At 35.9% G+C, this 14,665-nt stretch overlaps 1 protein-coding gene across 1 annotated transcript; it reads left to right on the forward strand.

Moving 5' to 3' along the window:
- The first annotated feature begins 252 nt into the window (after positions 1 to 252).
- Positions 253 to 5,853, forward strand: LOC129260619 (G-protein coupled receptor 54-like). Its single transcript, XM_054898580.2, has 3 exons — positions 253 to 966; positions 1,457 to 1,592; positions 3,883 to 5,853. The coding sequence occupies exons 1-3, from the start codon at positions 595 to 597 to the stop codon at positions 4,455 to 4,457; spliced, it is 1,083 nt and encodes a 360-aa protein (XP_054754555.2). The 5' UTR covers positions 253 to 594; the 3' UTR covers positions 4,458 to 5,853.
- The last annotated feature ends 8,812 nt before the right edge of the window (positions 5,854 to 14,665 follow it).

Below are 14,665 nucleotides of genomic sequence, written 5' to 3' on the forward strand. Positions count from 1 at the left end.
TTGGCGCACTTTCAACTCATTCTGGCCCACTGTGCGTCGGTACGCCACCGAGAAATGAAAGGGTAATGCTTGTTTAAAAACTGATAGTATCCCAAAGAAAAATCTTCACCGATTTACTTGTCTGTTGGTTTTTTTCCCCTCGAGAAACAACTTTATATTTGGATTGTCCTTAAACTTTTTTGCTTGAAATGTTGCTGTTAATTATCTTTCTTAATCTTCTCTCCGTCTCTCTCTCACTCTCTCTTTATCATACAGCGTACAGTCTCAAATGAATCAGATGGAACTTTCAATGGCTTCTCTACTGCTGATCTGACCAATTAATGATCTTAGAGTTATGCTTTGTGATTGGACAGCTCATTCAATAAATGACACAGACAATCTGCGGTCACCGACATATATGGACTCTCTTGTCGATGTAGGCTCGGGTCTTCAGCGTCTGTTGCAACCAACTTGTACTTCATCATTCTTCACCACATACCCTAACACCCCAGATTATTTGTTGAACAACCCATCAGGAAGAGTACCGAAATTTTCCATTTCGCCGTCGTCTTGCCAGTCATAATTGTCAAATTTCTATGCCAAGTTTCAGTGATCATGACGAGAATGGATGTGGCGATGGACTACCCCGACACCCAGGGGTTCAACGACAGCGAGCTGGAATCACTCTCCTCAATCTACTATTACATCTACAACGATACCACGGTGTCGTCAAAATGGAATGAGATGATGACAGTACTTTACATCACTCTTCCTATTCTTCTAGCAGTTATTGGTATTATTGGAAACTCCACCGTCATGTACATCATATTCAAAAACAGAGACATGCAAACTGTGACCAACTATTTCCTGGCAAATTTGGCAGCTACAGATGTGGCCATGTTGACATTATGTGCCATACCTTCAGCCATTGCTATAATCATAGAGATACCTCTTAGTGTCTGCAAAGGAATCAATTATATTATGTTTGTATGTCAAATTCTCAATATTAATAGAAAAGATAAGATAGAATAGGTTTTTATTGTCCCTGGTAAAAAAAGAGAAAAAAACAGAGTATGAATACAAAAGTATAGGAAGAGAAATAAAGTGACGAGAATAGGAGACAGAAAGAGGGCATTCAAAAACAGGGAAGTAGTAGGTCATCTTACTCAAACAACATGCCTCACGTTATTATTTATCTCACTTTGTTGCCATTAATTATCTTTTTATATGAAGGTATGAAGCTATATATGATATCATACATAAGGTTAGGTTTCCGAAATAAGTAGGCCTAATACAAATGTTTGGACTCTAGAGAGACCTAATTTACATTAGCATCTTTCGGGATATACGTGAAGAAATTCGAATACTACAAACATATCGATTTTTCACCTGGATAAAATATATGATTAAGCCACCGCTTCTTGATTTATTATAGTTTTCATAGCCATGGTTAATGTGTAGATATATCATTTTTCAGGTTACTGTTCAAGCAACGTGCCTCACACTAACAGCAATGACGATTGATCGTTACAACCTGATTGTCCACGCTGTCAAATCAAGGAAAACAAGAACCATCAGAAAAACCGTCATCACAAATATTTTCATCTGGGCAGGTATAAACATTATTTTTTCTTAATTATAGTTTTTAAAAAAATGTTAATACTAATTGCATTCATATTTTGTGACTTATTTTCAAACGTATGAAAACATTGTGCATGGGATTGTGAAAACCATTCGTTTTTTTAGTGGACGGAGCCAAACGATAATCTGTAACTACACCCGTCATTTTTTCAAAGATGAAAGGTTGAGTGATTTCCAATTTAAATATTATTTTGCAATTTACATAAGATTAGCCTAGTTCAGTTCCATGGGATCCTTATTCGGGTAGTATTATATAATGAATGGATTAAAATTCCAAAGATATTTCTCGTATCACGATCTTATAATCTTTTCATCATGGAAACCAGAAAGAGTAATAGTAATAATAATAATAATAGTCAGTTCTTGTATAACGAACAATACATTATGAATAACGTCTATATGCGCTTTCAAAGGACTTGGATATTATTACCCCGGCTGTAGCTCAAGCAGCCTTTCCCGCGCTCGGCATTTCAAGGAATAAATTCCTGCCAGGTACCCATTCACCACACCTGTTTTCAGTGCAGCACAATGTGGATAAAGGAAAATAAGCCATGGCTGGGATTTGAACACACGACCCTCTGTTTCAAAGTCCGGAGACTAATCCACTGGGCCACAACGCTCCAGTAAATTGTTTGTTGGTTTGGAGGAAGGTCTGAGTCACTGTTCAGACGGGCACTACTCCGATCATTCCTCTGACTTAGCTTCCTCCGACCATGGACCTACCATGGATCTATGAGAGCTGGACATTCATCGGTTAGTTAATGAATCCACTAACATCTGACTGTCATTGTCATGTGAATAACATTCTCTTCATATTTATCTCCTGTGATACCATCATGGTCGCCGTCAATTAAACCATGAGTTACAGAAGCTTTCGGTGATTAGACCTTTAACATTAGACAAATTGTATGCGCAGAAGGTAATAAATTACCTGAAATCTCGGAAATTAATGTGCAGTTCTGGTTTACAAATGGTTATCCTAGTTCCATGGTTTTTATTTGGAAAAAATGTATGAATATTTCAAGATAGAGGCTGAAATGAAATTGATTGATTGTAATTTATAATCACATTTTAAAGATTTCCTCATAATATTCCAGAGAAACATGGTGGGTTTCTTGTAGGGGTCGTCCCCCTCTCGTTGTTAGAAAAGTCACTATGAGTGTGCAGAAGCGTGCAAATCGATAATAATAAATTTGATATCACAACAATCGTCTGCTTCTCAATTTGCTGTTCCAAATCTGAAACATCTTAATTGAAAGGTATAATCTGCTACAAGACATCAGCCAACAAACGGCAAAAAGAGCAAAACATTCCTTTGTGAAGATCAGATTCGCCTTGGTAGTCGCTAATGTCAAAGCACCTGTATGTTATCATTAATATGCACATAATCAGGAGACGGCGACTATGATTGCATCAAAAGAATGCTCGCGTTAATCGTCCATTTCTTATAGGTCCATGCTCCTATAAAAACAGCGTCCATCTGGGTTGTGATATCTTTGGAATTTTAATCCATGCATAATCAGTGCTGTCATGTGGGGATTTCCATCCCAACATTTTTATAATTTGGAGGTTTTTAGAAGCTTTTGGGAATGAACATAAATATTTAGGAATTAAGATAAATTTTGGGATTTTTCATCCATTTTAGGGCATTTTTGAAGGTTTTGGTGAAAAGCAGTAAGATTCGTTATTTTTAGTAATATATGCTAGTAGTATACGATCTACTGTAGATCAGCACTTTTCCTATGCAATTCTACCAATGAATTCATTTGTGTCAGTACAGTGGTAGTGCTGCAAATCTACATTCCATCGAGACCTAAAAAAAAAATGCCTAGGTGTAAAAAATACGAGGACACAAAAAAAAATAGTTTTGGGCAATAACCATATTAAACAGTCCTCAGAAATTAATGTGATTTGAAAAAATTGGGAATTTGGGGTAAAATTTTTTGGGGGATTTTTAAAGTGCCTTTTGTGGAGTTTCTTCATCTTGGACCTTGGCAACACTGTGCATAATATAATTACTCCGACTAGGATCCTACGCAACGAGGCTATTAGCGTTTATCCGGTTACTTCGGAACATTTCTCCTTTGCGCATACACAATTCCACCCTCCAACACACCATGTCATACACAATCCATTACAGATATATCAAAAGCAATATTATAAATGCGTTTCCATAAACTATTTTGGATAAATAAACTATTTTGGATAAATTCTGTATGCCTATCAACATGCCTATAAACAATTTTTTTTTTCATTCCCCAGGGTCTTTTCTTCTCCAAGCTCCTGTTGCAACGTCCTCTACCATAACAGAGTATGGGGAATGCATCACTAGCTTTGCTACAAGGAGCGGGTCTAATGCTTTCCATATTTTCAACACGCTGAGTATGTATATGCTGCCTTTGACTATCATCCTTGTTTGCTATGTCAATATATTGGTCCAAGTATGGCGAAAAGCCACCCAAGGTACGGAGAGTGCTCAAGCCCAAGAACGCTCCATCCGTCGCAAGAGAAAGATAACTCGAATGGTTTTCATCATTGTCCTTCTATTTGCCATATGTTGGTTACCCACGCACGTAATCCGTTTGTGGAAAGAATTTGACTCTGGTTTCCATATAAAAGCCAATAATGCTTACTTCGATTTTGCTAACCTTATCGCCTTCTGTCTCGTCTATGCCAACTCCTGCGTAAACCCATTCGTGTACGCCTTCAAGACAACCAGTTTCAAGAAGCACTTCAAGAAATTGTTTGCGTCTTGCTGTCATTCAGCCCAAAGTGCTATGGGATCTGTTAGTACCTTTAAGCTGTCTAAGTTTACCCGGGATGATGAGTCTATCTAGCACAAGAACGGAATTCCACTCTTCAAACACAATTCTTAAAGTCCAAAACACTTTTGAAAGTGGATTTAGATATTCTTATCATGCAGTTAGTAACTGTATACATGTTATAACTGAAAATTTAACAACTGCAAACATTAGTTTCTTGCAAACGAGGTTGTGCAATTCGTGTGCGAGCACAAGAAAACATATTTTGTATTTGAAATGTTCACGATGAACAAGCATGTACATCGGGACATCTGACACAACAATGCCTTAATTTTGTCAATTTGAAGATTCTATATTTTGTGTGTATATTTTATTTTGTCAAACTGTAAACCTATTCCTCTCTATTTCGCACTCATGCTCTATACATTTACTGTTATCTCGTATGCAAAGCTTTATTGCTCTGTATGTTGTATATCGTCTGATTAAAAAAAAATCTACAAGAGTTATCTACACATGTATACAAATCTACACATGTATACAACAGTCATTTTGTCACACGTAATCATCCAAAGTTCCTTCATTCAGTCTATATCTTTCACGTGCATGTTGGTTCAAAATAAAACTATGAGAAACTTAATAATCAATATGTGGATGGAATGTAATAAAAGCCTTTTAGCAACAAAATAAGTTTATTAATGATTACTTATTTTGTAACCACAATTTCTTACTTTTTTAGTTGTTAATTTCGGTGGATGTAAACTGATTCGATGATTGCAAGGGGACATCTCGAATTGTGCCTCTGAATAACAGAGCGTAAATCGGCGTAAGCCGGTTTTCAATTTCTCTACCTAATGAACTTTGATTATCTCTGTGAACATGAATTCACGCTCATGGTCACGATAGCGGATGATTCTAGATGTTCTAGATGCTCCTATATAAGCACGTTAAGAGCTGACGAAGGATACTTATGACTGGCATAATCTCTGTCCATCGAGACCTCTCGCATTGTCTCGTGTCCGCCATTGTTATATAGTAAGGCTTCACCCATTCATGACATTAGCATTAAGGAAAACATATACAAAAGTCGACAATACACATATACATTTATTTAACACCCTCTTTCAGTAAAGGGCTATTTTTCCAGCGGGTTTTCCCCCCTTTTTTGTCTCTCTGTTCAAAATGATGAAATAATTACGGACGAAACGGGTATTAAAGAAGAGTACTAAATAAATTGATGGTGATTCAAATTTGGCCATATTGGCCGCTTGTAGGCTGAGAGAGATGGAAACGTATTGGTGGACTAGGCTTATTTTTTCTCTCTCTCTCTTCAAATATTTATCCGTCCAGGGTACTTGAGGTATGGTTTTATTTGTTCATCGTAATTGACTTTCATGAGAATATGACACACCAACTAAAGCTGTTCAACTATTAAAAATTGAAATACGATAAAAATTGTCGGGACATTCTTCGTAAACAAAAAAATATCAATCGCCCATTCGTCTCTTTTTCTTTTGATGGAAACACCAGCACGTATTTCATTGCATTTAATTATGTCATCAAACATGTATATTGGGGTCTGTATTTTCGAAAGGGTATCTATCATTTCTTGAAATCGTTTATCAAATATAATATCTAAGTGTAAACTTTTTTTGATACGCACTGTATAATGACATAGACAAAATCACCCGTTGGCGGTAAAATAGAGGTCATGTGCCATACATGTACATGTTATAAGTTTGTTTAAAGATGAATGGGGGATGGTACATGTAACTTTCAGAAAAATAGAGGTCGCATTGTGTTAAACAGGTCGCATTGTGTTAACAGGGCGTTGTGGCGTGCGCCTGTAATCCAAGTTACGTGGGGAAGTTACAAATTGATGCAGAGGTTCGAGGTTTGAACCCTGGTCACGTCTTTCGGATGGTGACGTTAAAGGTCGGACCCAGACGTAAATAATCATATCTGATTGATACACGTCTGACAAAACTCAAATACACACACACTCGCAATGTGTACGCCATGCTCCGATAATTGTTTTGTTTTGTTTCGTTTCGTTTCGGGTTTTTTTTTTTGGGGGGGGGCGAACTTTCCACATAAATGTGCTCCTGGATATTGATTACATTTACTCGATATGTTATGTTTTTTTTTGTGTGGATGATGTTTTGTTTTTCTTTCAACATTACCATTTTCAACAAACTGTTCAAGAATATGAATGGATTTTCTTAATTTATTACAATTGCAATTACATATGAGATGAATGTCTTTGTACGGAAACCCTTGGACCATACTCAATGTTTGTACTTGCCATATATTCTAGTCACTTCTTAAGCAATTTTTTCAACAAATTTTACCTAAGTTTGCCACCAACGATTTATGATCATTATGTTAAATAAGTTTCATTCTGCGGTTCTACCTGAGAAATTTGTTAAAATACACGAGGCAAATATAAGCAATGTTTTTGGTTGCTTTTCGAATTTTAAAATCAGGATTGAATGACTAAAAAGTCAAATTAAGGTCCTTATATCAAGTCTTATAAACGTGATAGTCTGCTTCTTTCTTTAAGAAGTATACTTTTACTTGCTTTAGTTAAAATTGGTTTATTCCTTGTGAATGAACAACTGGTATTGTTTAAATGGTTGTAAATATTGTCTTGCAAGAATCCGTATATAATTGGAAAATTATTCAAGTTATCCAATACTTAATGTAGTGGAGTTGTGTTTTGTTAGTATTTTGATTGTCATTGACAAGGTTTGAGTTTTCCGGAAGAATTGATGTCGTTTGACAAGGCACTGATGCACGCAGTATATGGAAACCTAATAGGAATCAATCCCTTGTGTTGCTGACATTACTAGACCAGATGATCAGGGACGAATCATGACTGATACTGTGTTCGTGGAAACAGTTTGCATTCATACTCAAATATAATCTTATGCATTTCATATGCACAAATTTTACCATGTGAACACACTATAACCTCTCACTTATAGAGGTGACCACATTAGAAAACAATCTTCATATTGCATGATACGAGTTATTCGATGGTGTGAAACTGTTTGTCTTATAGTCATGATAATGGAATATATTGACAAACATCAAACGTACGCTGTTCTTTCTAGGGTTATTAATACCTTGGTCACATTTGCTCTACGGCGGCCGTAAGGCGAGTCAAAAACAGCCGTTTTATTCATTTTAATTCAAACCACCTATAGGCAGCTGGTACAAAAAATGTTAAAACGGCTGTTTTCGACTCGCAGTAAGGCCGCCGTAGAGCAAATGTGACCAAGGTAAGTAAGCGTTGCATTCAAATGTCATCTGTTATTGAATAAAATAGTTCACACATGTTTATTTTTCTTATCATAACAATGTGCCGATTTATACCTAAATGGCCAAGATGAAACAACATAATGAATACACACTGTATTTGATGATATTGGCAAATTCACACAAATCAAACTTCTGTGGAGTTCTTTAGATTTGTCAGATTCCTGAACATATGGACTTACACTAACCTTGAGCGCTAATTATCTGGAAATAAGTTCAATATGTTTAGTCTCGACGGGAAACGCAGCCATAATTGCCGTATCAATATATTTTAATATATCGAAGTACACTGTAAAAAAAAATATTGGGTGAAATATTAACGAGCACGAGGGTAATTATTTGTCCAACCAATTTGGGGCAGAAATTTACCCAGTGCGGGAAGCATATTGTATTGTAAGGTTGAGAAATAAGCAGCAATTACTTAACAATGGTCAAATTTTCATCACACTAGATAAATCAAATGCCCCCAAAAATGTCCAATGTTGGTTGGACACATAATTACCCTCATGGAGCATTTTACCCTGTATTTTTAGAGTGTAGGTTAATCTGGAGTCTGATGAAAGCGTTTTTGCTATTTTGTAAAGCGAATTGAGGCATTCTACTCATTTTCTCCATTTAACAGTTTAATTAAAATTAAATTTAATTTAAATATTGGCGGGTTGAATATATCGAAGAAAGTTTACTTTGATCATATAATTTTTACTTTTTTATTGTTATCAGAGTTATATGAAAAATGTGTCCAAATGCTTTGCTATATGGGTGTTATGACAGAAAAAATGTAATAAAATATTAAACAACACACTTTGACCAATGACTGTAATGTATTATTTGTTGTTGTCTTGAATTGCTCCTAAAGTTGTTGTGATTATTTTGAACAATGTATGTCATAAGAGTACAGTGGTTAAGCTCTGAAAATCACAACAATTGTGCAAAGTATGACTAATGCATGAAACTTTCACAATTATAAGTATATGGCATTAGATTTATCTTAAATATGGGAGGTAAATGCCACCTTTGGCTGGTGCTATGGCACCAAATCATTTTTTCAAAAATAACATATATTCTTCTGTTAATGGTAAATAAACATGATGTAATTTACCAAATTCAATACAAATGAAATTTACAAATATCTAACATCACCAAAATATTTCCTATTGACCCGTTGCCATGGTAACACCTTATCCACCCCTTGAAAAGTACAAATTTTGATAAAGAATAGAGAATCCGATTAAAACCTTTCATTTCCCCCAATGTTAGGGTGCTAAACATAGATATGCTTGCTGCTAAATGTAAAAATAACATGTTAAGTGTTTGCCATGGCAACGAAATAACATTTAAAAAAAATAACATGATTGACAAGATAATGGACAGGTGGAAAATACAATAATAGATAACTTAATCTACATGCATAAGGTTTGACCCACTCATTTAATTTGGAACACAAATTAATGTGTCTTGCATATTAAAATTCATTAGGATGATGATAATTTATATTTTCTTGGTATTAAGCTTGAATTAAATGATAAATATCAATGTTGCAACTTCCCCGTTGCCATGGCAACGGCTCATTTTCCACGAAAAAAGACATATTATTTAATTTCCCGAAATTTTTGGGTTCTTAATTTGTGTAGATTAATATCATTATAACTGACATATTTTCTTTCCTTTTCTCTTGGTCTTGAAAAATGGGGTGGGGGAAAAGTGCCCAAACGCCCCCTCCCTTTATGTACGCCACTGCACACAAATAATTTCAAAATCCATCTCTCCTTTTGAACAAAGGGTTATTATAGAGGTACAAAGGTTTTATTTTACTCGCACTGTATATTGAAAATAACTTTACAATAAATAATGGCTTGCGCGTACCACATTGCAAGAGTAAGTTAATATGACAGTGTTTCTCTCAACATTTATTCCTCAGTAACTAATTCAATGTCCAATATCATTCTGACATCAAAACATCATTATTCCTATGCTTGTTATTATTGCGATTATTATCATCTTTTATTATAATTATTGTCATTATTATTATTATTACTATTACTATTATTACAGAGCATGCTCTCAAACCGACAGGGTTTTTTGGTGAATCTTGGTGGTTCCAGCAGCAGATGGCGGAGGCAGAAAATTGGTCACCCACAAGGAACGTCCTTGTCCCCATTCCTCTTTAACATCTACACGAATAATAATAATAACATCTTATTCTACCCAAGGTAGCCACCTCAGTTCCGAAAACTGTTCTCCCGGCGGGCCCTGCTTAACATGATTATGTTATATAACCCGGGCTTTAGCACGAGTACCTTGATCGGGCGCTCGAGCATTCGAGGAATTTCTTCCTACCGGGTACCCATTCACCTCACCTGGGTTGAGTGCAGCAGAGTGTAGGTACATTTCTTGCTGAAGGAAAACAACCCATGGCTGCGAATGACCAACTGATCCACCTAAGTCAGTAAGTAATAAGAGCTACTTGTACGCTGGTGACCTTTGCATTGCTTCGCAGAAGCAGTCCTCAGCGATGCGCTGGCAGGCCTGACCCCTTACTATGCGGCAAATCATCTCCGGGCAAATCCAGAGAAAACCCAACTCAGTGTTTTCCACCCACCTTAAGAACAGAGATGCAGACCGGAGACTGAGGGTCAGATGGTATGGAAAATGGTTGGGTACTCACCAGCAAGCCTGTCTACCTCGGTGTCACCATTGACCGTTCTCTTGCATACAAAGAACAAAGTCTAAAGTTGGAGCAAGGAACAGCAAGAGGATACCCTCTCCACCCACTCTACAACTATGAACCTGCCAAAAAGAGACTCAAATCAAGACATTGCTTCCTTCACTCGACTGAGTCCCTCGATGGCTCTGCTCACAATCAAAGGGTCAACCTATGATCCAAGCACCTCCAGTCTGTGACGCACAAGCTTTCCTATGGACCTAGCGAATCACTCCCCCTAGGTAAAAGTGGGGAATGGCCAAACTATGTCTTAATCGCCTATGGTCTGGAACAGGAAGGTGCAAAGTCCTTTATGCAGAAATAGGACTACAACATATATAAAGATAATGACTGCGAGTGTGGGGAGGATCAGGCGATAAAACACCTTTATGTATGCCCCTCCTACCAGAGCTGTGCCTGCAAGGAAATCTGTAGTCGTTTAACCTCAAAGCCAGATCTCGTACCCTCCACTGTGTAGTGACCCGAGAAGAAGAAGATTAATTATTAATATTATAATAATAATAATAATAATATGCAACATTTATATAGAGCTTAATACAAATGTTTATAAGCGCTGCATACTATTACCCCGGCTTTAGCACGGCTACCCTGATCGGGCGCAACGAGCATTCAAGGAATTCCTTCCTACCGGGTACCCATTTACTACACCTGGGTCGAGAGTGACAAATGTAGATAAACGCCTTGCCAAAGGACCCTAGTGCTGTGGTGGGATTTGAACCCCGGACCTTGTGGTCCACAGTCCGGAGACTTATCCACTGAGCCACAACACATCTACATTATTATACACAATACCTCTATATCATTATAACATGTATCACCATCATGATCATTATTATCATTATTTGTTTGGCGACACCTGGGCCCGGGAGGCGAAACGCAAGCTGAATCAGTATGCCCCCCAGGTATCTCCAGATAGGATAGATTAAAGATAAATCTGACACGCCTAAATAACAAACAGGCGTCTGAAAACCTCACAGCAACCACGAAAGCACAAGATCAGATCGTATTCATGTTCTGTAGATTTGCTTGTTATTCAGTTTGCGGTTCATATTCACTATGTTTATGGAGAGACTATTCAGTTGCCATTACATATGAGACGAGATTGAACATTCCTACTAGGAGTGAGTGCACATCCTAATTAGAAGTAAGTGTCATGTTACATAAGCGTGCGCCACCTCGTCTAACCAAACCCATTCACTTCAAACACATCCTGGCACCAGATTGAATTGGACCTGGTTACGTCGTTTAATTATTATTCCTTAGTAGATGGCAGAGTAGTTAAATATACCTTCAGCCTGCGTTGAAACCCAATTTGCCTATTTTTTTCTACGATTTATGCTAACCCCATGCATGGTTAAAGTAATGAAATAGTATTTTCTCTCACGCACATTAATAATAAAATGCGCAACGGTTTCTTTAACGAATCATGCGTGGTGTCTAAGATTGTGACTACCCAGCATTTCCCATCATTCTGTTTGTATTCCAAACTTCGGAAAATGTCGAAGAGTGGGATTCATGCTCACAGATGCAATCTAGTTATTCTGCCTCGTCCTGTCATTGCGTTAAAGTTAACGCCTTTCTAAAGATTCGCTAAATGTTCAGTAGAGTGAATAAGACTCAAATATAATCTAACATTACAAAAGGAAAGATGTAATCGGATGTGTTTTTTTAATGATATTTTTTTTCATCTTTTACCGTTTTCCATCTGGATTTTTTTTTTTGGAATAATATTTTATTTTCTTCCTCTTTCAAATCAATAAGTTTACAATCGCAATTCATATAAATCAAGATTCAGCACATGTATACGTTACAAATAAATATATCAATATCAATGAAATTACAAATATTTTTAGAATTATTACAAATGAAGTTATCTGCCCAATTTCTCTTCCATAACAATGTGAAAGCAGAGGGGGGGGGGGAACCATATCAATCGACAAATAAAAAAAGAAACTCTGTAAAAGATGACTTTTTTCCCTGAATAGAAAAGAAATAATCTCTTTTGCACATATTTATTGTACAAGGAAAAAAATGATAAAATATTATTCTAAAGGTTAGATATTCCGTATCTCTATACTCTTTAACCAAATGTGTCACTTTCTGTACGGTTGGCAATATTCCCTGTTTTCTTGAACTAAGAATAATAAACTTAATTAAGAATATAATACAGTTTATTAAAGTTACTCTTGTAGTATTTCCATATATCCCCATGAAAATTGTTTTCCAACTGTCACTGCCAAGTTCATTCAGTTGAAATATTTTACTCATCTCTTCCCATAATCGCTTAACTTCAGGACAATAACAAAATAAATGTTGGTAAGACTCAACTTTTTTTTTACAAAAAGAACACACATTATCTGTCTCAAAACAAAATTTAAAAGGTTCCCTTTTCGTGTATACAGCCCCCTGTATTTGTTTGTATTGACATTATCTGTGTTTATTGCATAGCATTCCACATTTTCATTCTCATAAATACTTCTTTCAATTCCCCCTTACTCAGATCATATTCGGATTGTCCATCTGTAACATGAAATACATAGTCAATTTGAAAATTTTCAATGAAGTAGTCATATATTAGTTTAGATTTTATATCACATAGTTTCTGAACATGCCCACATATCATCAATCTAATTTTAAAGTTGTCTGTATCCATTTCCATAAAATCACCTTGTATCCACTCTTCTGTTATTACTGAAAATATCTTTTGAATTCTGAGCAAGTTTTCAGATGAAAATTTCAGATTATACTAGTATGAAACTGGTCGTATGTGACCTCCTATTATCAACTATTATATCCGAGACCTTAACTATACTTTTCTGAAATAATCCAATATAAAAAAGGTCTTATTATTGAGGCATATACGCTTGTTATTAAAAATAATGGGATTACTTTTCCCTCCAAAGTGTCTACACTTATCCAATTCGTGCCATGCCTTCAGCATATCTATGTAAAATAATGGTATACCTCTCAAATTCATTTTACTCGTATCATAATTACACAAAAATATGATTCGACCACCCAAAGAACTAAAAAAAATATGTTCGAAGGTTGCTTTCCACCCCGAACTTTTCCCTCCGTCTAGCAGACGTTTAATCCACATTATTCGTTGGGTCTTAACAAAGACCTCAAAATTTGGAACTCTCAGTTCTCCAACAGAATAGTCTTGATATAGATCCTTGCGTTTTATTCTAACTCTTCCTCCCCAAATAAAATTGATCGATTTTTTTTTTCTATTTCCTTAAAAACATTGGGCGAGAATGGACATTGAGCGCCATCTATCGGCAACATTTCTATTTCTATTTCAAATAAACTACTTTATAAGCAAGTATTTAGAATTGTTTCTATTTCTTTAAAAACGTAGGGCGATTATTTGACATTTAACGCCATATATCGGCTACATTTCTATTTCTATTTCAAATAAACTACTTTATAAGCAAGTACTTTTCACATTTAGTTATTAAATATGAGAAAACTACTGACAAAATCATATCCTCAAATTTCCACTCAATTCCATGCTCGAAAAGGGTTTTTACATGATTAAGACATAATATGCAATATTTTAATTTCATTGGGCCCCAATCGAATGTAAAATCAGTATATCTAATATCAAGTGAAACCCATCTTTAATTTACATCCTTAAGATTCATGGTTAAATTCAACTCTCATTGCGTATGTAGTTATTTGTAAAATCACAAAATACGTCACATATCAATGGCAAAGATTATTTACATAGAATTACACTGTTAAGATTTTTTTTGGCGGTAACGACATGCATCCACTTTGTAAATTACAAAATATTTCCACCATGTCAATGTCAAATTGATTTTATCAGCGTCTGTGTGCGTACAAATAGCACCGCATAAATATTTCAAATCGCAAAAGGTTATAAGAAAAAACACAAAAAAAACTATCGAGCCATGAAGTGGGAAGAATACGAAAAAAAATGTAATACAGCTTATTGAATTAATTGGTTACATTTGAATCGCCACGAATAGGGAAGAATTATAAAGAAGCCGGCAGTACAAAGAGATGTGGTTTGAAATTCCAGTTTTTACTAAGGTAGTAGGTGTAGTAGTAAAAGTAGTAGTAGAAGACGTAGTAGTAGTAGTATAGTGTAGAATTAGCATTAGAAGTTGTAGTAGTGGCAGTAGTAGTAGTATAAGTAGTAGTAGTAGTAGTAGCAGGAGTAGTAGTAGTAGTAGTAGCAGTGGTAGTAGTGGTGGTAGTAGTAGTAGTAGAAGTA

Source organism: Lytechinus pictus, chromosome 5, assembly GCF_037042905.1.
Source record: "Lytechinus pictus isolate F3 Inbred chromosome 5, Lp3.0, whole genome shotgun sequence".
Taxonomy (NCBI): Eukaryota; Metazoa; Echinodermata; class Echinoidea; order Temnopleuroida; family Toxopneustidae; genus Lytechinus; species Lytechinus pictus.